This window comes from Carcharodon carcharias, chromosome 34 (assembly GCF_017639515.1).
Source record: "Carcharodon carcharias isolate sCarCar2 chromosome 34, sCarCar2.pri, whole genome shotgun sequence".
In the NCBI taxonomy this organism is placed as follows: Eukaryota; Metazoa; Chordata; class Chondrichthyes; order Lamniformes; family Lamnidae; genus Carcharodon; species Carcharodon carcharias.
This window is the reverse complement of record NC_054500.1, coordinates 21825678-21852998: the sequence shown is the minus strand read 5'-3', so window position 1 is coordinate 21852998 and position 27321 is coordinate 21825678. Positions and strand designations below refer to the sequence as shown.

General features: G+C 41.9%; 2 protein-coding genes across 7 annotated transcripts in view; one reads left to right on the top strand and one right to left on the bottom strand.

Moving 5' to 3' along the window:
- Positions 1 to 6810, top strand: part of LOC121272647 (WD repeat-containing protein 92-like) — a 35257-nt gene extending 28447 nt beyond the window's left edge. For all 6 annotated transcript variants that reach the window (XM_041179347.1, XM_041179348.1, XM_041179349.1 and 3 more), the window contains 6 exons: positions 5 to 135; positions 2306 to 2407; positions 2532 to 2647; positions 3428 to 3562; positions 5143 to 5240; positions 5927 to 6810. In XM_041179347.1, coding sequence (XP_041035281.1) covers positions 5 to 135; positions 2306 to 2407; positions 2532 to 2647; positions 3428 to 3562; positions 5143 to 5240; positions 5927 to 6137 — 793 coding nt within the window. In that variant the 3' untranslated portion in view covers positions 6138 to 6810. The remainder of the gene's footprint in view (positions 1 to 4; positions 136 to 2305; positions 2408 to 2531; positions 2648 to 3427; positions 3563 to 5142; positions 5241 to 5926) is intronic.
- Positions 6811 to 10051: 3241 nt separating this feature from the next.
- LOC121272595 (serine/arginine-rich splicing factor 5-like) lies at positions 10052 to 27098 on the bottom strand. Its single transcript, XM_041179248.1, has 8 exons — positions 26940 to 27098; positions 25066 to 25226; positions 21106 to 21176; positions 19639 to 19743; positions 16682 to 16751; positions 13835 to 13908; positions 12843 to 12953; positions 10052 to 11771 (listed from the first exon to the last, which is right to left on the bottom strand). Exons 2-8 carry the CDS (start codon positions 25189 to 25191, stop codon positions 11474 to 11476), a joined length of 855 nt encoding a protein of 284 aa, XP_041035182.1. The 5' UTR covers positions 25192 to 25226; positions 26940 to 27098; the 3' UTR covers positions 10052 to 11473.
- Positions 27099 to 27321: the final 223 nt, after the last annotated feature.

Genomic DNA, 27321 nt, shown 5'->3' with positions numbered 1-27321 from the left:
ATAGGAACCTGGAGGCATCTGAAGCTCCACTCTATACAGCCAAAGCACATCGAGAAATCATTAACTGCATCGATGGTGTAGGTGGGCTTGGAATCGGACAGGGGGCCCCAGAGATAGTCACGGGCAGCAGGGATGGTGAGTACTTGTATAAGCAGTTTGGCAATTGAACCAGAGGGGAGATGTGGGTTTTTTTTGTGTGCAGCCTGGGTGCATGTTCACTAATAACTTTCAAAAAGGAATTGGATAAATACTTGAAAAGTAGAAGTTTGCAAGGCTTTGGGGCTGGAGTGGGGAGTGGGATTAATGAATGGCTCTTTCAAAGAACGACACAGGCACAATGGGCTCCTCCTCAGCTCTATGAAATCAAGATTTGGCACTAATCTCTTTCTAACCCAGGACCTCAAACTATCCATAAGCAAAATGCTGCAGATACTCAAAATCCAAAATAAAAACACAAAACGTCGAAAGTACTCGGTAGGTAGGTCAAGCAGTGTCTGTGGAGAGAGAAACCAAGTTAACGTTTCAGGTTGATAACCTCTTGTCAAACTAGGCAGCTCTTTTACACCCTTCTCTTTACGAGCCGCAAGCTTTTAAAACCCAGGTTTGGGCAAAGGGGGTAAGAACTCCGAAGATCTGCCCTTTCGAGTGAAATGCATCAAAAATAGGTCATGTTATTAAACCAAAGCAAATGAGGGTCACTGTTGATGAGAGAAACTTGTCTGGTTGATAGGAGAGTAGATAATAGCATACAGGGCCACGGGTCAAGTGCTAGAAAATGGGATTAGAATAGGTAGATGCTTGATGGCCGGCTCGGACACAATGGGCCGAAGGGCTTGTTTCTGTGCTGTATAACTCTATGACTCTATCATGTTCCTACCACTTATGCAAATCTGCACAATTTATGTGGTGACCATATCAATTTGAATATTAGATAAATGGATGCCAGAAGTTCCCTCACTGATACAGCTCTTTCACCCAGAATGAAATCCATGCCTTTTCTACATTGTGAGGCCCTGCTGCTTGCCTACATTGTCTCCCCACTTCCACCTCCCATAGTTCGCAGCTCATTTGCAGAACACTGCTCCTCAAGCCCATAGCCTTGCAAACCTCGGCAGTTCCACTTCTGTGCTTCTCATCAGGATGCAATGGCTTCCTGTTCCCTTTCAGTTTACTGCACACATATTAGGAGGGTCTGACAATGAAATGTACACCAATTTTACAGTGAGCCAGGCAAAAGGGGCCTGTTTAAGCATCTTGCTTAAGGACATCATCTCTGTCAGTGCAGGAAGCCCTGTGTGTCATGCTGAAATGTCTGCCCAGTCCAGCATGTTCAAGCTTTGCTATCACAAGTTACTACAGGATAAAGCTTCAATCTATTCTACATTGATTCCCAGAAGGGGAACCTTTTGCAGGAATGTGGGAAAAGGACAGGGGAATAAGTGTAATTGGATAGCTTTTCCAAGGAGCTAACACAGGTATGATGGATTGAATGGTCACTTTCTGTGTTGTGAGTTTCTGTACTTCTCTCTCCGGTTGATAGTAACCAATCTAGGTATTTTACTTTAGGATTTAGCCATGAATGAGTGAACAGCGCTGCAGCTCTTTCCAAACCTCCAGTCCTGTGAAATTTAAACATTTAATAGAGGTATTCAAAACTATGAAATGTTTTGACAGAGTAAATAAGAAAGTGTTTCCACTGGCAGAGAGTCTGTAACCTGAAGACACATATTTAAGATAATTGGCAAAAGAATCTGAGAGGAGATGAGAGATTGTTTTATGCAGTGAGTTGTTGCGATCTGGAATTCACTGCTTGAAAGGGTGGTGGAAACAGTTTCAAAGGGGAATTAAAAATTGGATTGGGGAAAGAACAGGGGTATAGGACTAATTGGATAGTTTTCAGAGAGCTCACTCAAGGACAATGGGCTGAATGGCCTCCTTAAATTTTTTATTGTTCTTTGAAACAGGGGCAAGCCAGCAAGTGAAAAATATGAGTGAAAATAGAACTGAGCTACCTGAGCTTTGACAGTAAAAGTTAATGATTAAGGGTTATAAACTGTTCCCTGGCTGGCTTTAGGAGCCAAATTATGGCTCAAATCCTAGGAGTGCAGTTTGATAATACAACCTGTTCACTCTGAACCAAGACCGCTATCAACTGAGCCAAGCTGACTCAGACTGATTCGGGAGCTGATCTATCAGATTCTCATCAATTGGGATGGATGGAGTTTGGAGGGGAATATGCTGCTGGGTGCCAAATGATGAATACCAGACACTTGTGACCTCCTTAATATTGTACCTTTTCTGCCAGGTACAGTCAAGGTCTGGGATTCACGACAAAAGGACCTTCCTGTGGCCAATATGGAGCCTGCAGCTGGATTTAACAGGAGAGACTGTTGGACAGTTGCTTTTGGTGAGTTGAAGCTCACAGGATCTGCATCATTGCACACAATGCACACATGCAAAAACACATTTACATACATATGTTTAAAGTATGTTTTGTGTTTAAAGTATGTTTGTTTTGGGCTGGTTCTCAGGCCACGCATGTACCCAGTGGGACCGCTGTGTTTGCGCCGGATATGACAATGGGGATATTAAACTATTTGATTTGCGAAACATGGAAGTGCGATGGGAGACAAATGTCAAGAGCGGGGTGAGTTCTGAGTGACATGAGTGGATTCCCATGGAGAGAATTCAAATCCAGTGCTGCTGTGAAGCTGAGCCACTCCAGCTTCAGTTCCTGTTCTGTGCTGGGTTAGTGGATCTCATCTGGGGCAGCACTGGAGGTTAACATCAGTTGTAGTTCCCCAACTGTTGAGATCAGCCAAGTCTGTATGGGCACAAGATTTCTACCCAGTGTCAGTTGTAGCTTTGCCCCTGAGTCTCAAGGTTGTGGATTCAAGTCCCACTCCAGAGATTTGAATAGAAAGCCCAGGCTGACAGTGCAGTGCAGTGCAGTGCAGTATTGAGGGAGTGCTGCACTGTTGGAGGTGCTGTTTTTTGGATGAGATGTTAAACCAAGGCCAGATCTGCTCTCTCAGCACTATTTTGAGGAAGAGCAGGGGAGGTCTCTCCAATATTTATTCCTAAAGCAATATTGCCAAAAAAGATAATTTGTTCATTATCATATTGTTGTTTATGGGAGCTTGCTGGTGCAAATTAGCTGCAGTGTTTCCTATATTACAACAGTGAGTACATGTTGAAAAGTACTTCATTGGCTGTAAAGTGGTTTGGGATGTTATAAAAGGCCAGTTTTTTCTTTCACTGGCTCTTGATTAAGAAGTGCCATGTCTGGACATCTAAGAAGTAGGGAATTGAGCTAGGATGGGATGACTCCACTGATTGAATGGTCTTTTTGCCAGTAGTTGTCCATTGAAGAATGTCCACTGAAGCTAATTCAAGGCTGTTTTTTTTAACATTAATTCCGGGGTAGGTTTGCTGTGTGGAGTTTGATGGAAAGCTTACAAGTTTGAATAAACTGGTGGCAACAACGTTGGAAGGAAGGGTCCATGTCTTCAATATGCAGAAGTACCACATGGATAATGGCTTTACCTCTCGGAGTGAGAAGGTAAGATGTTGAGGGGTAGAATTTATACTATTGTATAAAGCTCTGGGTCCGACCCCATCTGGACTAATGGCACTGAGATCTGGGCATCACACTTCAGGAGGTACTGGCCTTGGAAAGGGTGCAGTGTAGATTTGCCAGAGTGATCCCTGGACTGAAAGGGTTAAATCATTGCATATCTAGACTTGTATTCCCTTGAGTCTAGAAGATTAAGGCATGATCTATTTGACCTTTTTAAGATGATTAAAGGAATTAACATGGTGGATAAGAGAGAAACTATTTCCTCTGGTAGGGGGAGTTCAGAACAAGGGAACATAATCGTATTCAGGGGTGATGTCAGGAAACAATACTTCACGCCAAGGGTAGTGGAAACCTGGAACTCTCGCCCCCAAAAAGCATCTGAAGCTGGGGGTCAATTGAAAATTTTTTAAATGAAATTGAGAGAATTTTATGAGGTATGGGGCTTAAAGAGATAGAAAACCAAGGCAGGTAAATGAAGTTAAGATATGGATCAGCCATGATTTAATTGAATGGTGGAACAGACTAAAGAGCTGAATGACTGCCTCTTCCAATGTTCCTAAACTCAACATCACATACGTCACCTTGAAGAAGATATTGGGGTACCCCACAGTCTTTTAAAAAGGGACTTGACATAACCCAAGGATTAAGGAGAAAGGAGAGTAGGGCATATTAATGGTTGCAGCTTAATGAGCCTGTACAGTAATGTATTGCAGCTGATGCATCATTGGGTGATCAGGAATTTGCTTGATTGCATTAGGAAGTTGGGGAAGAAATCCACCCCTACCACAACAAGCTCCTGAAATCAGCCACAATTCTCTACATTGCTGTTACTTCCATTAGCTTTACTGATGGTCCAGGAAGTTGGACTAGTCTTGTGGACAAGATGAGCAGCAATGGGCTTAACACACTACCCCTCACATGCTTACATTCCAGTTTTAAAAGCTATTTTGCATGTCTTGCATTTAATTAATAACCATTAGGTGCTTAGGTGCAGAATGAACATGGATTTACGGATCTAAACAGCACCATATTAATACTTAATTGTGTAGGATTCATTATGTTTCTTTTCTCTGTAACTGCACTGTTAAAATCAAGAATTGTAGGCTCCAACTGATTTTGTACCAGGACTTTACTCCTTACCTCCCTCAGTCACCCCTTCCACCTGTAATCTATTGGAATTTTTGAAGCCCAAGTTTTTCTTAAATATCATTACTTCCTTAATTAGTTTGTTTCCTCTCAATCTCAGGGTTGACCTGCATGATGGTCTTCCCCTTTCCTTCAGGTTTCTCATTATAAAGTACAGATGATCACAGTGACTTTTGATGTTTGTGGGATTGGCGTCTTTCTATCTGCCTCCATGAACTCCCCAGCTTTCTACAGAGCAACCCTTCATCACAAGACATTTCTCAGTTGGAAGAAACATATATCGTTATTTTAATTTTAGGTCTGTTGAAAAGCAAGGATCACCACCAGGAACTCCAGATAAGGGAGTCTACCTTTGGAGATTTCATAGAAACTCATCAAAGGCCAATAACTTGCATATTTTCATTCTCTTTTTAAAGCCGTACAAATTTACAGCTTGGACGGTGCGACATTTGCCTCAGAATCAAAATATCTTCATAACAAGTGGAGGAGCTGGCTGTCTGCATCTGTGGAAACAGTAAGTGGATTTGTCTTTGGATTTTAGCAAGAGCTGATGACGGGGGTTGCATGTTACTGACACAACATTGTGCTGGCCAGTGTCGTGTTGGGCGTTTGTTTGTGACTACAATTAATGGTTGTCCTTGACCTCGACTGGTCACTCGAGGAAAAGCCTTTGGAGAGGTGAATAAGCTGTCTGCTTCCATTCAGTCCTTGAATGATCTCAAATCCTTACAGATTTGTGAGGTCGCCTGTAGAAACCCAAGCAAAAGGGAGAAAGTATTGAAAAGATTCGTGGTCCAGGGGATGGGTGTAAAAACAATTCGAAATTATTTTTTCAGTTGTCCTCCTTTGTTCCTTACTCTTGCCTGCTGCAGCTTAATGAGTGGTGGCTGACTTCTGTCACTCAGTGAGTGCTGGCTGACTTCTGTCACTTCACCCAAGTGGACATTATTGGATTGTTCAACCATGTGGGGCACCACAGTCAAAATTGGCCCTGCCTTTATTCCACCACATGTACACTTCTCTGTAGCCAGCAACCCCAGGAACCTTCCTAGCTCAGGAGCACTGTAGCCAGCTCTAGTGCCCCTTACAGCACTGTTCTGCCTAGTTAGTACCACAGCCCTGTGGCACAGTAGCCTCACAGAACCAACGGGAGCATTCTTGGATTTACAGTTTTTGCCATATGCGTTGTTTGTTTACCAGTATTGAATCTTCGATGCCGCACAAAAAGACTAACCACGAGCGAGAGGACAAGGATTCAACAAGTGCCACCACGCTTTTGAACACCATCTCACTCTCATCTCAACCCATTGGTAGCTTAGATTGGAATACAGATAAGCAAGGCCTCTGTATCTCTGCTTCCTTTGATCGCAGCGTTCACATCCTCATCATCACAGAGCAACAGAGTTTCTAAACACGGCAGCAAGGAGCACAGGATGTGAGGAGGCAGCTAGAGTGATCGTCATGACTTGAAATTTCTCAACAATCTGTGGACGCTTCAAGAGTTTTATCAGGGAAAAACCACTCAGAATGTGGCAATGTAGCAGATGATGTATTTTGTTAATAAGGATTTATACTGAAGCAAAATGTTGAGTTGCTCATCTCATTGTTATACCAGCCCCTTGGTAAAATAAACAATACTGTGAAGAAGTGTATGTAGTGGATTTAGCAGCAAATGCAAAATCACACCCAATCAAGCAGGGTGTGGCAATAGAACAAGGAAAGATTGTCAATCAGGCACAGAATATTTCAAGTACCGCACTAACAATTATAAACACTAAATAACTAAATGGAGAAACGAATACCTCATAATAATTACAAAGGTATTCAGCTGGTGTCAATTGAAAAGAGCAAAAGTAAAGTAATTTATAATTATCAAAAGCCAATACCTTGAAATTGCAACAAGGATGAAACTCTTTCAATCAGTTTTGCAGGTATATTCAGAGAATTTTGGTTGCAGTCTTCAAAACGTGGTCCTGAAAATACTCCAGGTTATTTAATTGTTTTGGATCTGTTCTTTTGTCATAAAATCTTATAGCGCAGAAGGAGGCCATTCAGTCCATGTGCCTGTTCTGGCTCTTTAAAGGAACTATCCAATTAGTCCTGCTCACCCCTGCTCTTTCCACACAGTGCTGCAATTTTTTTTCCCCTTTTTAAGTATTTATCTAATTCCCCTTTGAAAGTTGCTGTTAAATCTGCTTCCTCCACTCTTTGAGGCAGTGTATTCCATACAAATGAGGAGCAGGAGTAACGGCTACTTGAGCCTGCCGTGTCATTCAATAAGGGAGCTGATTGTAATCTCCTGCCTACCCCGATAACCTTTCACTCCCTTGCTTATCAAGAATCTATCTACCTCTAGATATTCACTGCTTTCACTGCCTTTTGAGGAAGAGTTCCAAAGACTCACAAGATCGTAACGCTCTGCATTAAAATCATTACCCATCTTAACCTGGTTATTTTGCCAATTATTATAAAATAAATGTGAACTCTGGTACTGTTTCTACTGGCAGGAGGATCAGTTTCTCCTTACCTTATCAAAACCAAAACCATTGAATTTTGTTAACACTCTTAGAGTAGTGAAAATTAAGAGCAACCCCAGCTTGTCAGGAGACTTCAGGTCACTCACTGACCCACAATGATGTTATAACTACAAGCATTTAAAAAATATAATTCCTTCATCATCCTTCTGTTCCCACTCTGAAAGCACTTAGTTGGGATCCAAGTTCACAACCATTGACCTTCCTCTGGTCTACTGCCTAAGACCCTAGTCAGGTCACATTCTTAACTACACAAGCTTGTTCTTGCTGTTGGTGTGGTTGTGGGTTGGGGTTGGGGCAGGGGCAGTAACTGGATATGATCTGTCAGTAGATTGATGCCAAGAGTGAATCACAGGGAAACGTTTGGAGAAATTTTTTTTCAGGCTGGAAATGCAGCACCTGCAAGATGACCTTGTAGAGATAACAAAGGTAATTAATGTTATGCATTTACAAAAGGACAACAGATCACATATGTAAGTGTTAACTTTAGGATCAATTCTTTTCACGATGCATGATCAACAGATGGAATGGGCTCCTGGACAACTTCTATTTATAGAGCATCTCACAGAGTAAACCAAGGGGCAGCAATGAAAATAACACAAGCTGTGTAGTAAATCGTGACATTCCCACCTGTGTAAATATTCTCAAACTTGGTAAACCAGGGCCACAGCTAAACCCATGGTTGAAGAGTTTGTTGCAATTCAGCTATGCCAATAAGACTAACTTTTAAAGCTATAAAGTTAATTATACCAATCATCATATAATCCAGTGTTGTTCAGTAGCACTTTTAATGTAATGTCCCAAGGCACTTCACAGGAGCCTTATAAAACAAAGTGTGACATTGAACCACATAAGGAGATTTTAAGGTCAGATGACCAAAAGCTTGGTCAAAGAAGTAATTTTAAACAAGTGTCTTAAAGGAGGGAAGTGATGTAGAGAGGCAAGAGGTGAAGAGATGAAATTTCAGAGCTTGGGACTTAGGCAACTGAAGGCAGAATCACCAATGATGGACCAATTGGAAATAGGGATGCATAAGAGACCAGAGTCAGAGGAGCTCAGATATTTTGGAGACTTGTGGGACTGGGAGAAAATACAGAAATAGGGGTTGAAAAGAGGGATGAGAATTTTAAAATCGAGATTTTGCTTAGGTCAGTAAGCACAGGGGTTGAGTGAAGATAATGGCAGCAGAGTTTTGCATGACCTCAAGATTCCAAAGGGTAGGATATGGGATGTCAGCCAGGAGTGTATTGGATTAATCAAGTCTAGAGGTAATGAAGGCATGAATGATTCCTCTTCTTTGCCACCTATCACAATCCTGAGACTCTTACATGAAGGCTGATCCTATTAACATTGCACCAGGAATGGAGCTCTGAGCCTGTGATTTCCTGCAGTTTCAGAATTCAAATGTAGCACCTGGGCCATTGCCAAGATGAAGCCAGACGTTTCCCAAAGGACAGGGTTTGATTAACAATGCAGGCTGGTTTTTCTTCAGTAAAGCTCCTCAATATGCATTAGTGAAAGCTGAGACAATCATGAAACCTAATCCATTTTTTATAAAGTTCATTCTCAGGATGCAAGAATCACAGCATTAATCACATATCCCCAGTTGTCCTTGAGATGGTGAACAACCTTCTTGAACTGCTGCAATCCACATGAAGGTGGTCCCACTGTGCTGTTTAAATGACTAGCTCCAGGGTTTTGACGACATTCCCATGCATCTGCTGCCTTTGACCTTCCACATCTGAGCCCACACATTTGATAATGCAATCCCATGAACAGCAGAGCATCACAGTCTTTATGACAATTATGCATAAAGTTAGGGGGAGCGTGCAGTACAGGAGCAAATGATCTCCCTTACCTCCAAGAGTCATACTTGTTGACCTTGGCTATGTTATTACTGGTCTAATGCTTCACAAATTTGAGGAGAAAGGACAAGCCCTGCCCCTACATGGCTGTCCACTGGAATGGGGATGCTGTAATTTAGGGCATGTTAAGATTATCATTACATATTGTGGTTCCATGATGGGTCTGGTGATAACATTGCCTTTCCCAACCACCCTCTTAATTTAAGCAGGAGTTGTTGAACAGATGAAATGGCCATTCACCTTTACCAGTCTCATTCTTCTCATCAGTAAGCACATTCTTTGTGGCCAACACTAAAGATATAGGCAGTGGAATTTAAATACTCATCTGATGATATTGTAAATGGAACACATAACCAGAGCAACCATTAAGAGCTTTGGAAACTAGCCATAAACAATTTTCCAGTCAGTCTTTGGCACACAAACAGAATAATTCTTCAGTCTGACAAGTGGAAGTCTAATTCTATTAAAGTTATCCCAACAGATAATATAACAAATCCACACTCTGGCCTGACTTTTAATAGGATTCCATTTAAACAAAATCCTACTTAGCTTAATTGTATCTTTTAAACTGTGCTCAAGCAGAAGAACGTCAGTGCCAGTGAATTAGGTCTTCCATTTTAGACCCTCCGCATCAGCAGTCTCAAGTCAGCCACATGTCTGTATGTGGGGAAAGAAGGAACAGTACTGCACTTTGCTCCAGCTCAAAACACACATTTTTCTCCCTATCCCTTGGACCAGTTGCCCTGGGACCTCAGATTGCCAAATGTTTACCATATCAGTGCACAGAACAGGTTTAACGCTGCAGGTCCTGACAGATCTGGGTTGATGCTGAATCCACAATTTTCACCATTTACCCTGAAACCATTTTATAATTTTGAAATTCTTAAATTCCCCTCCTTTCAAATAAACAAGCAAACTCTGAATAGGACACTTGTAACTAATTTTTAATGCAGTACCATTTCTTGCTACAAGGAATGATAGCGATACACAGCCTGTATGTAGTACACAATAGACTAAACTAGCAGGATACAGTAAAGGTACATGGAACATTGGGCGATATAGTTTCTGTATAAAATTGTTAAGTACAAACATTTAAATTGGTGTACGTTTGTTGTTCCTTCAAATTCAGTTCCAATGCAGAGCAACATTCCAGGTTGGTTCTCTAGCAACTAGTTAGAGAATGGGTCATGTTAAATATAATTTCATATATATTTTAAAACAATGTGAAATGAACCAAATAAAGTATGAACTATTAACACATGTGAATCAAAAACTATATATACATTTGACTCCTGCTACACTCCAGCACCTGCCCCCTCCCCCCTCCCCCCAGAAACTGCCTTCCTCCACTTGTAGTGCAGGTTAAGAAAGCCACACTACTCTACACCACAAACCGGGGCTTCACATTAAAAGCAAATTCCAAGTGCAAGTACAGCAGGGTTCTCTAAAGGCAGGATGCAACTGTGTGCTACTCTCGCACAAAAATCCAAAAGAACTAAACCACTGCTTTAATAAACACAAATCAAACTAAAAGAAGAAAAAAAAATTAAAATTTGTCCCTGAACCAGTAGCAATTCGAAAAGGAACTGACCCAACCTGGAAAGGTTTCCTGTAAAACAGTAATATTTTAACCCCCTCCGCCCCCTTGTGGAAAGGACGACAGTCTCAGGCATTTTGTACAAAGCTTTAAATGTTTTGTGCTGGTGAAACAGTGGCTTGATTCGGGTTTAGATGCAGCTAGTTTGGGAGTTTAAAAATACTTTTGGATTCCAACAGTTTTCTCAATGAATGGAAGCACATTGTCTTTTCAACAAACCCATATCATTAGAACCGCACTTTATTAGACTGGCCAATTATTGGGTCACCAAACTACAAACTTCAATCAGTTACTTAATGACCTATAACAGGGGCATTCAATCAAATTTGGGTTTTAAAAATTTGTCATCTTCCCTAAGTACAAATTTTATTTGAAACTCCATTCGTCATGCAAATTGTATAGATGTTTTGATTGTTTCAGTTGAGGAAACTTTCAATCAATGCTGCACGTTATTAGAACATGAAGTGGTTGAAGCCTCTCAGACTATTGTAGCAGACTCCACCAAGCCTGTTAAAACAATACTAGACAAAATTATGATGCTCAAGTCTTTCTTTTCAAATTATTGAGATATATTTAAACCAGGTGTCTGTATTTGAACGGGATCATAAGGTTCAAAGTGTTCGTGTGAAATAAAAACTGAAGTACTTAAAACCCCAAACCCAGCATCAGACAGAAAAAAAAAATCAAAACGAGGCCAACATTTCATAGAAAATCTTTAGCAAATTATAAAAACACTTCTACAACACGGTGGTTACTCTGCACTGTTGACAGGGGACTGCTCCCGAGAACCGGACCAGGAACGGGCCGATTTAACAGGAGAATTAGACCGCGACCTCGACTGGGTTGGCTTCCTACGGCGTTTGACCTCAGGCGAGCGGCTCAGTGAGCGCGATTCATTCCTCTGCCGCTTGGTATCGCGGGCTGGTGACCTGCTGCGGGAGCGAGACCTGCTGCGGCTCGGTGAGCGGCTTGCAGATCGCGATGCACTTCTCGAACCCTTGTAGCTGCGGGATCTTGAAGAGCTTCTGGAGCGAGATCGGGTCCAAGACCTGGAAAGGCAAAGGAGGCAGTCAAAAAAAAACACCACCAACAAATCATTCTAGGTGGTTTTCCCTACAGAGTGGTTATCAAGCTAGCCATTAATTAACCCAGGCCACAACTACAGGAAAATCAAGTCAGGCAGCAAGTTTATAACAAGGAGACTCTGGACAGGGCATATGCAAGGAGTGTGGAACCATAACCCCATCACCCCATTAGCTTTCCCCAGTCTCCACATAACATGTCAGGTCAAATGCTGTTATAGTGATGCTGGGGCAAAATGATCAAGCACTGCATTGCAGACTGTACTACTCCCAACTGCTTGGAATGATCAGTACAAGTTGGTTCTATTGTTGCTATGGTTTGGTAAGGTCATGGAGTGAAGATGTCTCACACAATGGTCGGTGATAACAGCCAACCAAAGGCTCAGCCACAGAGCTGGCACAATACTTGTGTTTACACACCCAAAAAACGTTTCTGAAAACTTGCAAGACAGTAAAACAATTCTGTAATCCTAATACTGCAGTGAGGCAACTGCGAATGAGTCAGCCCTGAAACTTAAAACATAATTAAGAACTGCTTTGCCGCAGAGTAAGGCCGAGATCACTGGATCTTTTGAGGGAAGAGTAAATATATATTTGAAGTAGAAGGAGATACAGGGGCTGTGGAATTGGTTAGGGTCACACAAACACAATGCTCGAAATGACCTAAATTTGAGTCTTCATTTTGGAGTTGGTTCTAATAAGCCCATGTGGGGTATATTCCCCAGCCTCTGAAATCCCAGCATTATTAAACAGCTGAGCAATGCTGTCTGGTCACTGGAACAACTGATTAGTAAAATATAAAATCAGCTTCACTGTGGGGGATAAAGGCTCAGTTTACAGGCTCAGCCCGTCGATTCCATTTACAGTATTTCACAAAGAAGTTCATGCATTCCAACAAACTAGTATTTCCAGGACCCTCCCTCACACTCCAAACATACTTTTACTGAAATAAAACCACATACGTCCATTTTCGAAACACAAACCCAGCTCAGCAGAGTCCAATTTACAAACTTCCGCAGTCCCCATACTGCTGATTACCTGTGGCGCCTTGGCTCCTCAATCAGCTGGACCCTCCGGCCACTGATTTCCTTTCCATCCAGTTTATCAATTGCATTTTTCAAATCACTGTATGACGCAAACTCCACAATACTGCAGCAAAAAAAATCACAGAACAGCACAGTAAGATAGAGCAGCAATAATTTTGCAGACACAAGAGAAGGCAGTACTGTCACAAAGGCAGAGCGAGAAACATTTCCTATATGCACTTAATTGCAGCAAAATCATTAATACATTTATTAGCACTTCAGGCCATGTTTAAACCAGTACAGTTTAATGTTATGGGATGCTCTAAAATCACCTCAAATCCCTTCAAGCTTTGTTTTCTCCCCATAATTCCATGATTAGATTTCTTCAATTATGGTTTCATCCTTCTACTGCACCATAACAGTCCTACCCACTGTCAAAAGTGGCATGCTAGAGCCAGAACATTGTAGCAAAGACTTCTCTTCCCACCCAGTTACCCTCAGAATCTAAGGATTTTCAGGCAGATGAGCTTCCACATTTATACTGACAACACCCAAATCACTCATCTTTTCCACTGCCTGGTTTTGTCACATCCCGTCTCTGCTTAACTGGAGGAAATAGCAGCTCATCATTGGAAAATCAACATCATTGCCTCCAGCCCTTGCCAAAAACTTGTACTCTTGTCTCTGACTCCATTCTCCTCCCTGGTCACTGTCTCCAATATATTTGAGACCACACTGCCCTATTCAACTGAACTAAGCTTCCAACCCCATTCTTCCTCCATCACAAGGACAGTCTATTCCTTGGACCTTTGGATGTTTTTGTAATGTTACAATAAAGTTCACCATTAGATGTGCTCAGCAGGAGATTCCAACAATGATGATGCCTATCAAGATGCTCATTCTGGCTAGTCAAGATTCCAAGTTGCTAATTTAAATGCAAAATGCACAGGTGGGCCATTATAGATCACACATGTAGGTTTCATGCCAATTGTTTTTGCCTCTTACCCTTCGTTATTGTGGACTCTGTGAGCATCGGTGAAGGTCACTTCACCAGCTTGTCGCATGATGTCCTTCAGATCCTACAAACAGGAAAAACCTTTAAAATGCAATTCAGGCAGAAACCTAAAACACTGCACAATATTATCAGTTACAACAGTCTCAGAATTGGGATGTCATGCTATGCGGCTTAGCTTGACTAAATGAATTACAACAAGTGTGTGAGCAGCTGTATAAAAAGTGTCTACTGCTCGCTTTTGGCGTACCCAGAGTAGCAGCTCTACCCATCAGTCTAAACAAGTGGCACCTGCCTGGTGACAAAACCAGTTCTAAAACTTGCCTTTTAACCATTCTCCATAGAACAAGGAATATGTCCAAAAAAAAGGCACAAGTAACAGATTATGGATTGCCAGAGATAATTAATAACAGTATTTTTTTCCAGGCTGAAAGCTTGCGTGTCAAAGCTCCAGTAACAGTCTAATCAAAATTCAAAACTGACCTTCCTCACATTAGCTGCATCGGCCACCAGGCTTCTTTCAATTCATGCTCAACCAAGTGAGGAAAATAACTTGGTTGCTGACCGCTCTAATCATTTAGAAACATTCACCAGTCACAGGGAGAGAGGTCAAGAATCGCTTCTCCGACTTGTTGATTGAGCAGCAGTCTGTAAAGAAACCTACTGTTGTGTTTGTAGTGCACTGCCCTTTCATTATTGCTATCTTCATCACTGGGAGTACCGTTTCCCATTTAGTCTCTTGTATTTGGTCAAGGGTAGATGGGGAGATCGCTATTTAGCACCCTGTCTCCGTTTCATTCATGCTAATCACTTCAATTTGTTCCATAAATATTAATGCCACCTTTTGCCTCAATCCCTGTAACCACTAAACCAGTGAGGCATGCGATGATCATCCAGGGGGAGTGTTGATCCCTGGAGGCACAGAATCTCCTAATATTATGTACAATATCATGACATCCCTATTCCATACATTAAAAATATCACAATTACATTTTAAAATTAGCGCTGGGTTACCCAAACAATTACAATTTTAGGCAACCATCCATGCCCTACATGATGCATCTAAGCAAAGGGTGCACCCACTCAATACAATACCCTCTCGACACAGCTTCTTGGGACATGGCCCTCCCTCAGTGGCACCGAATGTGCCTGCCACCCTGGGTAAAGTGCCACCAATAATCATGGGTTGTGTGAAGGCTCGGCCACCTCACAAGTCAATCTCCTGCCAAGCCTCCAAGCGAGATCGACACGGTTTTTTTTTCTTACACCAGGACTGGGGATGCGACAGGTGTCGACGCCATCGGTGACCCTAGGATCAGTACAACCCAGAACCCGCGTCCAGCTGCCTGAATAATCGTGGGAGCCGACTGGCAAATTAGTCAACACGGGACCTTTTCCAGATACAGGACGCGACAACACGAGAAAAGGGAACTCCTGGTCAAAATGCGAATGACCTCACGATAAGCTGCTAAACAAAGGTTTTCAAATTTAGTCAAATGGTCATTTACTTCCAAACAATATTAAGCCATCAGATTTACATACAGTCTACATTCATCACAGTTAAGCTGGAGTTTCCATTAATATTTTAAATCAGAAATATAATGGCTATTCGTGTTACATTTGGGCAGAATACCATTAGATTTCATCATAAAGGTGCTGATTAAAATCAGATGTGCCTCCCTAGATCATATTTTCACAAAAATAACCCAAAAACAGAAATATCATGCAACATTCCGTGTGGGTATTATCTATGTGCTGTTTTCTGATAATGGGCTGCCCACCTGGTAGACAACAGTTAACATGGCAATACAGGTGAGAAGGATGGGGCAGGTATGGGTGCATAGCACTGACCACAGATCTAACTGAGACAAGGGGAAATTTTTCTAAAGTTATTCAAGAAGCAGTTAAACTATTATTGGGAAGTTTCAGGGCAGGGTGGAAGGGAGGAAAGACGGATGAAGAGCGGACAGGGAAATGAAAAGCAAAGGCTTTGTTTAAGGGATAAACTGCCCTCGTCTAAAACTTGCTCTGCAACCCTGGTGTACCAAAATAAGTTCAGGAGTCCCTCATCAAATTCCCAAACTCAAGATATAGAATACTATTCACAGCAACTGGCAGATAGGGATAGGTCAAAATGTTATGAATCATTGATTATGAGAATGGATGATTGTATGCTGGAGTGCATTTGAGATAAAGGCACAGTTATGTAATGAATCAAAAGTACAGGTAATGCAGTACAATGTTGCTTCAACACATTATGTCACAAGCCGGCAAGGTAGATTAGACATCATCAGTAGCCAGCTGCAGGAGTTGGGCCGAGATCCACATTCCCTTTTGGGAAATGTTTTACAGTCAGGCATCTCAAAAGCCACGCGACCAAGGACAATGTCGACAACGATCTTGGAGCAAATTTCTCACCTTCTGTCGGTGCACGTCACAAACACCTGCCTGAAAAATCCAGGAAAATTGCCCAGGCAAACTGGTTCACAGAACGTAAAGCATACTTATCCCAGAAGCCAAAGATATAAAGTCCATTGAAGGATTTAAAAAAAGATTATTGCTTGGGAAACAAGATTCAAGAGTCTAGGGTTAAAAAATATTAAGAGCTGTCACCACTGACAAGATTCCAGAATAGTCTCAATGGACCTACTCCAATTTCCATAGAATATATTTACACATACACACAAATAGACAGAGTCCACATGCAGGTTAACACAACTATGGGTTATATTTATGAAGTTATGACCCATGTGTTTTTAAGCACACATATCCAAGAACAAATATATTTTTTTTAGTTTGCTAAATTCATGTACTTTTTATATTAGAATATCAGTACCCACCTGCCAGCTAACACGGGAAGACAGATTCTTCACAATCAGACGATAGTCAGTGCGAACAGGAGGTCCATATCTGAAATTTCAGAAAAGGAAACAGTTAATTGAGTGCAAAAATATGCCAATATGACAATGGCTGCATCAGCAAGAACAGTGTACAATAATCTTCAATCAAATGCAAAAAGTACCAAATTTTAAGAGAAGGCTGCAAGTTAGATTCTGGTCTGTGTTGAATCCACTACCTCCACTGAGGAGATGGTAAGACTGGAGTCTGTCTCCAGGTCTGGATTTGGGAAAAAAGAGAAGATAGCCAAGGGCTCTTGCTCACTTTTTAATTCATTCAGAGGGTATAGGCATTGCTGCTAAGGCTATCATTTATGGCTCAACCCTAATTGCTCTTAAGATGGCGGTGAGCCACATCTTCAGCTGCTACAGGCCATGGTGAATGTACCCTCAGAGTGTTGTTAGGGAGGAAGCTCCAGGATTTTGACTCAGCAGTGAAGAAATGGCAAATATAGTTCCAAGTCAGGATGATATATGGCTTGGGAGATGGTTCAGAAGGGAAGTGAAAAAGGAAGTGAGAGGTGAAGCGAATATGAGAAGAGACTGGCAGCTAACATGAGAGAATCCAAGAGGAGGTGGCTGATTTGGGGCCAAAGAGGGAATCTATGCATGGAGGCAGAAGGGATGGCCAAGATATTTTTCATCTGTCTTTCCCAAGGAAGGTACTGCCAAATCATAACGAAAGAGGAGGTAGCTCACACACTGGATGGGCTAAAAATTTGTAAAGAGGTTATTAGAAAGGCTAGCTGTACCTAAAAGCGTCTAAGTTACGAAGAGTAGAAGAGATGCATCCAAGAATGCTGAGCAAAATAAAGGTAGCAATTGCGGAGGCACTGACCATAGTCTCCAATCCTTCCCAGATACAGGGGTGGTGCCCTGTCCAGAAGAAATGTATGGATAAACTCAGCAACTACAGGCCAGTCAGGTTAACCTCAGTGGCGGGAAAACTTTTCCGAACGATAATCCACGATAAAATTGAGTCGCTGGGACATGCGTGGCTTCATTAGGAAAGCCAGTGAGGATCTGTTAAAGGCAACTTGCGTCTAACCAACTTGATTGGGATTTTCAATTAGGTCAAAAATGATTGATGAGGGTAATCTGGTTGGCATGTCTGATGAAGTGCCAGCCAACAGACTTGTCTGCAAATAAACCTATGGAATAAAAGAGGTAGGGCAGCATAGACATAAAGTTGGCTGAGTAGCAGGAAACAAAGGATGAATGATTGGTTTCAGAACGGAAGAAGGTATGGAGTGGGAATTCCCAGTGGTCAGTATTAGGGCCACTGCTTTTCTTGATCTATATTAATGAATTATATTTTGGGTATACAAGGCAATTTCAAAATTTGTAGATGACAAAACTGCTACATATTGTGAACTGCAAGGAAGATAAACGAGAGGACATAGGCCAGTGAATAAGCAGGCTCATGGCAATGAAATTTAATGCAGAGAATTATGAAGTGATTCATTTTGATAGAAAGGGGGAGAGGCAAAATAAAAGATCCAACGCTGAAGAGGATGAAGGAGCAGGGGGTGTACACGCACAAATCGAGGTTGGCAGGGCAGGTTGAGAAAGTGATTAAAAAGCAGATGGGATCATGGGCTTTATAAATAAATGCATACAGTACAAAAGCGTGGAGGTAATTACAAACCTTTTGAAAACACTGATTTGACCTTAATTGGAAGTTGCATCCAATTCTCGGTACCACACTTTAGGAGGAATGTGAAGGCATTAGAAAGGGTGCAGAAAAGAAACTTCAGTTACATGAATAGATTGGTGAAGCTGGGGCTATTTTCCTTGGAGAAGCTTGAGGGGAGACTTGATAGTGTTCAAAACTATGAGGCCAGAGTAGATAGGAAGAAACTGTTCCCATTGGTGGAAGGATAGAGAACGAGGGGGCACCAATTTAAGGTGAATAGCAAAAGAACCAGAGGCAACATGAAAATTTTTCTTTCCAGCAGCGAGCAGTTAGGATCTGGAATGCTCCATCTGAGAGTGTGGTGGAGGCAGATTCAATCACTGAATAAGCAACAGAAAGACAAAAAAATTGCAGAGCTAGGCTGTAATCATTTTCGGATTCCATTGGTGGTGGTCCCATACACCTGTTGGAAGTTGCACTGAAGAAAAAATACAGCCCAGTCACAGCAAAGCAATGAAATCCTCACTCGCTTTCTAAACCCAAAGGTGGTCAGTTTAATTAGGTTGCTGACCCTTGCGACAACCAACCCCCCCAGCATGAGCCAGTGCCTTCTGATGTTGAGGGAAAGGGAATACAATGCAATACAACTTTCACTTGTCATCCAAGAAACAGAAAAATGCTGCAGCCAGGAAGCACTTGTGGAGAGACAAGCAGATGTCTCAGATCGACAACCTTTCATCAGAACTGAAAGATGGTAGAGATGAACAGCATCAAGGCAGAGAAAGGATGGGTAGAAAAGGAGCAAAAAGGAAGAGGTCTGTGATAGGCTTTATTCATTAGATGACAAGAGATGATGGTGCAAGGCAAAAGGGAATGATAATGAGACCAGCACAGGAAAAATGGGGGGGGGGGGGGGGGGGGGGGGTGTAGTTAGCGGTGGAAGGTGTAAATGGTTACAGCAGAATGCTTGAGGGTGAAGGAAATCTAGCTAAGGAGAAGGCTCCTGTGGCCCAGCAGTGTGTGGGGAAGCCAGCTAGATCCCAGGGAGAGGGGATTTTCTTGCTGTTTCTACCAATCCCAACCCCAAGCACTAGTCCCATATTTAAGCATTGCCTGCAAAATCAGAGGCTGCGCTAATATCCTCAACATCCAGCCAGGCACGCTGTACAAGCCCTGCCTTTTGTGTGCAATAATGATTAATTTATTAAGGTCATTTCGCCTTCCTGTCCCCTTCACCCACTCCTCCCTAATCCATTCCATTTACCTGAGTCCACTGCTTCGCTCACTTCTGGGGCGGTAATAGTTAAATCTTCCACCAAACCTGCCCCCTCCTCTCCGAGGTGGTGCCTTTGCAAGCTCCACAGTGATCCTAGAGAGAATTTTAAAAAACAATTCATGGAAACCAGAAAAGCTACATATATGTATTAGCTGCAAGCAACATAACGTTAAAATTGTACAGTATGTATTTTTCCAATCATAATCCTTAAATGCAAACCAGACAGACTTTACTGAATAAATGTTCTTTGTAGCAGAATACATATAAGATACACCGATACAAGGATACCTGTCAACTGGAGTTAGATATATCCTCAAATCATTTTGAATGTTTACATTTCTAATGAGGGGCCCCAAGCGCTCAGATGCTGAAGCCAGCACGCACATAGACTGCACTGATGAGAGGACGCCCAATCCCACACAAATGAGTTAGCCTATTCCAGCCAGAGGGATTAGACCCTCTGGTAGAAAAAAATGATTGCACGAAGTCACCGAGTTCAGAATTGGGCTTAGCAATGAGGCTTAGTGATTTAAAAAATACCCTGCCCAGGCTCAGCCAAGCTAGAGTAACAAATGGTGCTTAAAGTTACAAGTGGAAATGCAACCAAAAGGTCAGATGCTACAGGGCAAGAGAAAAACAAATGTGAACAAAGGTAACTGTGAAGTTGGTGGGTTTTTTATAAAAAAAAGCTTTAGGATATCAACTTACTTTACAAATTTCTCCATTTAAAATCAATGCTTTATAGACTATTTACCCATGTATCGGTCCCATGATCAAACAATGGGAAAACAATCTACTGCAAATGAATGTTTCTCCTGATAAATTCTACTTGTATTTTGGACACCATCTTTTACTGAGGAAGTGTCATCTTTATAATAGATTTGAACATTTTGCACCATGAAATCTATCTTTTCCATTTAAACAAAACCCGGCCTACAGAGGCGAATTATGAAACTGAAGAGTTTACTAAAACTCACCATGGCACTGAAAGGTTGAGGAGACTGATGGAATTTGCACCAAGATTTGATATATTTTTCCTCCCCTTTTCACTGAATATTTCCTATCCACATTCCAATATTTTCACATGCAGTTTACAGCACAAGTTATTAGATAGCAAAGAAGTGGTATAAACCCAGGTTGACTGTTTCCACTTTAACCTAATTGCTGTCTCAGGTGCAATCAGCAAACTGGGAATCAAACCCAATACTTTGATTTCTAGCGCTGAGTGATATCAAAGTGTGCATTAATCTTTAGCTTGGTGTATGCGAGCAATATATTTGAAGGACTGTTAAAATGTTAGCTGTTACAACTGTATCTTTAAGTGGCATATATTTAGATGTGTCTCAGTTCCAGTAAAATATAATTGCTAACAACCTTGGAAAGCCATTACCTCAACACCAATAAACTTAAGTACAAGTAATTCTGATCATTCTACTGACTTGTTGAAAAACCCACCTCTCCCGGAACAGCTCCTTGCCATTCAGCTCATAAACTGCATCATCTGCATCCCGGGCATCATCAAATTCCTAAACAAGAATATCAGAAATTTGATTTATTCAAAAAAAAAATTTTGGTAAACAGTTTCAGAAAAAATAATGACTGTTGCACCAGACTCTCATCCCAGAGGGCGAGAGTTCAAATTCTACTAAGACAAAAGCAACTGCAGAAGCTGTTGCATTGTTGTGTAAAAAAACAGCCAGTTCAGCAACATCCTTCAAAGAAGGAACATACAGCCCCTTAGTACATGGTTGTCTTTTAAAGTCTCAATTGTCCCAGCAAGTCATTATCTTTGCACGGCAATGGGGCGAGCAATAAATACAACCTTACCAGCATTGTTCAAATCACAAGAACAAGTCAGAAAAACATTGTTAATTCAGGGAACAGTAATCGACACTGCATCAGAATAACTTACCATTTTACTCCAGAAAACGAAATGTGCCTTTTGTCATAGTTTCTCTAGTGCATCACTAACCAAATCAGACCCACCCCTTTTTTAAGATGAGCTGAAACGAAAGCCCCTGTACCACATAGGGAAATGGGAGTCAGCTCAGAGGAACATGCAGCTGCAATCAGGTTTTAAATTACAGTCTTAGTGGGGGTAACATTAGAGGAAAATCTAATTAGATGTTTTTAATTAGACTGTTTACATCGCAACAGCAAAGTAGTCAAGACTACTCATTGAAACCGCATTCAAGCTTAAAGAAAATTCACCGAAGGAAAGGTGGGTGAAGATAAATTTATTATAGCAGGTAGTCCATTAGGCACAATATAAAATAGGAGCAAAACTGAGCTGCTGGGATTGTACCCTAAAGGAAGAAAGAATGAAATTCACTTTCAAAAATGGTATAGAAACATATGAACATAGGAACAACCTTAAATGCCAAATCCCTGATGTTGCTATAGGACAAATCAAAAATGTTTTACATTAAAACCCATATTTGCCCACATCAAAACAGGAAACGTAATCTCAAATATTTGAGATGCCTACAGTCCGTATCACACTGAAATCTCAAAAAACATTGCGAACCCAGAATTCTCCAGCACTGTTACCAAGGTTAAAGAAACTTGAAAACGTTCCAATCTGACATGGTTGAAAAGATTTTTTTTTAATTTTGTTCTTGGGATATGAAACAAAGCCACATTTGCATTAACTGCTCAACACACCACCCCCAAGAAAAGCAGTGAGTCTCTTTGAACCACTGCAGGCCCTGTTGTTATGTTCTCATAATGAGGTTATACAGGGAATTCCATGGTGCTGACCCAATGGTATCTCTTCAGATTAGGACAATGTGCAACTCGGAAAGGAAGTGGTGCTTCTCATGCTCTCCAAACGGTAGAGGTCAGAGGGCTGGATGGTGCTTTCAATCTAACCTGAGTGAATTGCTGCAATACACCCTGCAGATTATACAGTGCAGCAGTGGCATGAGAGATGGTGTTGTGCTTCGTTTACTGCTGCAGTGATCCAGGCGTGATGAGTGTTTCATCACGCTCCTAACTTAAGCCTTGTAGACATGGGCAGACTTCGAATGGGTCAGCAACTCTGAGTATCCATCATTTTATATTTTTGTGGCTATGGTGTCCATATGGCTGGTCCAGTCCATCATCTGGTGACACTACCCCTCCCCCCAGATGTGGTGCATGGGGGTGGGGGGAACGGGGTGACTCTGAACATGCAGTGATTAAAGATCAGAGGCAGATGGGACTTTCCCTTGTTCAGAACGGTCATCAACTGGCCCCGACAACCTAAGTCTGGATGTTACCTAGTTTTGATTCATTGAGAGCACTGAATAGAGCTGAACACTGGATTCATTAGAAATCAGCCTCACTCTCGTACTTCTAATGAGGGAAGGTCTGCAAATGGTTAGGCCAGATATGTTCCTGCAGTGCTGCCCTGGCAATTTGTCTCAGAACAACTATGCAACCTTTGTTTCAGATACTGAGGGGTTTTCGATTTGACCACTATTGCAAAGGCTCCTTGATAGCATACTTCAAACGTTACTCTGATCTCTCCTCCTGCATTCAGATCTGGAGCCGATAGCTGGATCCAAACTGTGACAAGGTCTGGCAGAAGCGGAGTTGGACAGGTTGCTGGTGAATTGATGCCACTATCTATGATTGGGATTGGGAAAAGGAAAATAAGGCAGCAATTGGTTCCTTTAAGGACTGGACATACCCAGGCAACCTTCCATGTCATCAGGTAGATGTCAAAACTCTACTGGAATAGTTTAGCTAACCAGCAGCTATATCTGAAGAACTCAAGAGCTATAACTTAGAATAAGGGCCTGCAGATTTTGTTGTAACCAAACTGCAACCCATGGGTTGTGGGTCACATGTTCTCCCATAAAACCCACCACACAGCCCTAGTATTCCTACCTTATTTGCAATTCAACTTCTCTGGCTTAGATTGTCAAGAGTCCACAAACATACGGACCGTGGATTTGTACGGCCCTGATTACTGTAGATAAAACTTGATTTCCCCTATTGAGTGTGATATATCTCAGAGGCTTTGGAAAACTGATTTGCTGCAATTCTGACTCAAAGCTAAGACTTGGAAATGCATGGTTAAAGATTGACCTAATGGACATCCCACAGCTCCATACTTTGCAGTACTAAGGGCCTCAATGTCTATGAAATGGATTTTAAAATTTCAATGATGTTTTAACTGGTTTGCTGAAGATTAAGCCAAATCCCATTAAAAGGTTTTATGGATAATTAAGGACTGTTACATTTCAATAGTAATCCATTGAATATAAAGTGCTTTGGAAACACACTGGAGACATGACATACTGTTTAGAGGCAAAAAAGCTCTGTCCTTTTCCAATCAAGCACCAACATGTAGTAAAATGCCCAAGTATAAAGCAACCATTATGAAACTTGGCTGATTAAGCAATGTGGTGATGCCAACTAAAATAAAATTCAAAGTACCCAACATGGTTGTCAGGTCGATGACTTTGTATATTTGGGCTGTGAGATTGCACTAAAAATCAACAGAAGAATGGTCTGGTTGTAAAATGAAGTTTGTTGTTTGCGTCGGCAGTTCAGCATACCGGATACAATACACCAACTTTAGTGGAATTCAAGCTGTGCCGCGTCAAGCGAATACACCAATGGAAATCAATCTTGGAACAGCTTCTCGCTTCAGTTGCTCAGGAGCTAGGTCAATGAGCATCTTCTGAGTGCAAAACACCTACCAGCCTCGAAGATCTGTTTGCAAGTTAACACTTATGACACAGGTGCCAGGCAATGACCATCTCTAATGAGAGGTGTTAACCAACTCCCGTTAAAATTCAATGGCATCAACTTCACCGAATCCCCCACCCCATCAACATCTTAGCAGTCACCATTAATCACAACCACCTAACTGGACCAGCCACATAAATGCTGTGGCAACTGAAACCTTTTTCAAGCAAGGATAATGATAAGGAGGTCACATTGTTTGAGAAAAAATATAGAATAAATTTGGTTTTAAAAAGTCACCACCATTACATTACTTAAATGAAGTTTATTAGGCAACAAAAACTCTCCCAAACTCACCTGTCAAATCAGCTAGATATATTGGGAGAACAAAATCCACTTCTGAATAACTATTTTAATCAGGCAAAGAGCTTACATCAACTGTTTCCTCAAATGATGAGTGCTCAATCTCAGCCAGGTTGTCACCATGCATCACTACCCAAATCAGAAGTAACATCGACAACTGTATGAAATTGATGGGTGCAACCACGCAAGTCCAGCAAGATGTTTCACATCTGCACAGAGGGAACCTACTAATTCAATGTTGCACACAACAAATCCAAAAGGTCAATCCCATTTTTAAAAAAATGCAAGAACAATTTTAGGTCATCAAAAATCCAAGAGCACAGTGTCGCTTCCTGAATACTGAAAAGAATTCCTAACAAATGGCAAAATACTCACCACAAACCCAAAGCCTCTCTTCAGGTCAATTTCACGAATGCGTCCATAACCTTTGAAGAACTTTTCCACATCCCGTTCTCTCACCTGAGGGCTCAGGCGACCAATGAACACACGGCAACCGTTCATTTTGAAATGATGATTTTATACAGCCTGAAAGAGGACTGCAATAATGTTGCGGTGTTAGACTTGAAATTCAGACAGGCTGGTAATGTCTTACCAGTTACAGAAAGAGGCATATAATCACTCTCTAATGAGACACTATGGTGCAATCGGTCACATGGAGATAACTTGTAATCAACTTGAGGTCAGGTTGGCAGCTTGCCCAATTACAATTCGCCTCCATTTAAAATACAGTATCAACATAAAAATAAAATGACTCCACCCTGCGTTAAACAAAATCATTCATGCGAGTGCCTACATTCACACTGTATAAAATTAGCAATTAAATCTCGTTACTTCCTGCAGGCTTCTCTAATCTTCTGATAACTAGTTGTTAACCCAGAGCAATTAGCACCAATTAGCTTCTGGGCTTCTCAAGACAGAACAGCAATGCAGCGTATTCATACAAGGAGCACCTTGAGATGGGCTAGGCACAATGCTCTAGATGACATTACGAATGAGCAATGCGATGAAGGGTCAGTAAATTAAGTGTAAACACTAATGAATGTTCTAGGCATGAACAACTGGCTCAGTGATTTGAATTATAACCCAGGGACATCTTATTTCCCTGTTGCAGCTCTGAACTAGGATCAATCTCAAACATTTTACCCCACAAAGTGGGCACCTTAGTCATAACGCAAACATTTAGCTTGTTTAAACTTTACCCCATGGCATATCAACCTTTAGACTATATTTAAAAAATGCTGCCTGCTAGCACAGGTTTCAAATCGGGACTGCAAGTACATTTTGCAACACTTTGGCACAAACTGCATTTGTTAAATATATTGGCTTCCATCCTGGTTCAAGACCTTAAAACCGATTAAGGAACAACCCCAGTTTTTTCAACCTTCCCTAAAAAGGCAGGAAAAAACAAGCGTAAACAGAATGATTCCACACCCCAGTTTTAAAATAATAAAACCATCTAACTTCCGTTTAAAATACTTTTGACAGCTTGTGGTAGAGAATTCTACAATTGAATCACTCACCAAACTTCCCTGTTCGCACTACAGTATTTTCTTCTAGGCTGTAAATTTTTTTTTTACTATCCCCTTTAATTCTTTGCGATTATCCGACATTTGTATCTTCTTGTTACCATCTCCCTGACCAGAGAAACAATTTATCTCTATTTAACTTAGCATTAAGCCCTCGCTAGTAAAAAAAAATAGAAACCTAAGCCTCAGTGAAGCTGGACAGTATTTTTCTAGCTAAAAAGGTCCTACATTTTTCTATCTAAATGTTTTTCTTATTTAACACCACCCAGTAAATAGATTAACTGAGGACGACGCAATTAACCATTAAAAGTCATGGGGTTATTTTTTTTTAAACAAAAGCCGAAGTATAATCCGAATGGAAATCGAATTTGACAAATAATTTGGTTCCTGCCCCAATTTAACGAACATTAAAATATATGGTTTACATTTTTAAGAATTGATCAAATTGTCATGGCGGGGGTGGGGGGGGGGTTGAATTGAAAAATAAAAGTAGAAAAAAAACCGCACGTGCAGATTGAGAAGGTTCCAGAAAGGCAAGCAGTTAAATGATGAAACAGTGCAGGAGAGGAGCAGCCTTGCGCCCCTCCCCCCACCCTGGGGCCTACATCCCAGCCGCCGCCTCTCGGCACCAACTCAAGCGCAGGCGACACCGCGGCCGAAGCCGCCCCCGCCCTGGCTCCCAGCCCCGGTTCCCAGCTCCCGGCCGCGCCTCTCTGTACTTACTCGCTGTCTCGGTGAGTGATTCTCGCTGTGCTTCTGCCCCACTCAGACTGCGCACTTGCTTTTTCTTTCCCCCCTGGTTCGCTCGCTCTCTCTCCACCTCCACCACCGCCGCCGCCGCTTCTTCTCCCCCTTCAGTCACTTGACGCCAACGTCACGCTGCAGTGGAATGGGGTTTCCCACACTGGGTAGCAGGAGCTGCGTTGTGACGTCACGGCAACGTCCCTCTTTGCCCCGCCCTCTCTCCCTCGCCCCGTCCCCGTCTTCGCCACGCCCTGTCCCCGTCTTCCACACCTCCCACTGCCTGTCGATCACAGCCATCGCCCCGCCCCTCCCGTCTTCGGCACGCCATACTCCCACACCCTGTCAATCACAGCCATCGCCC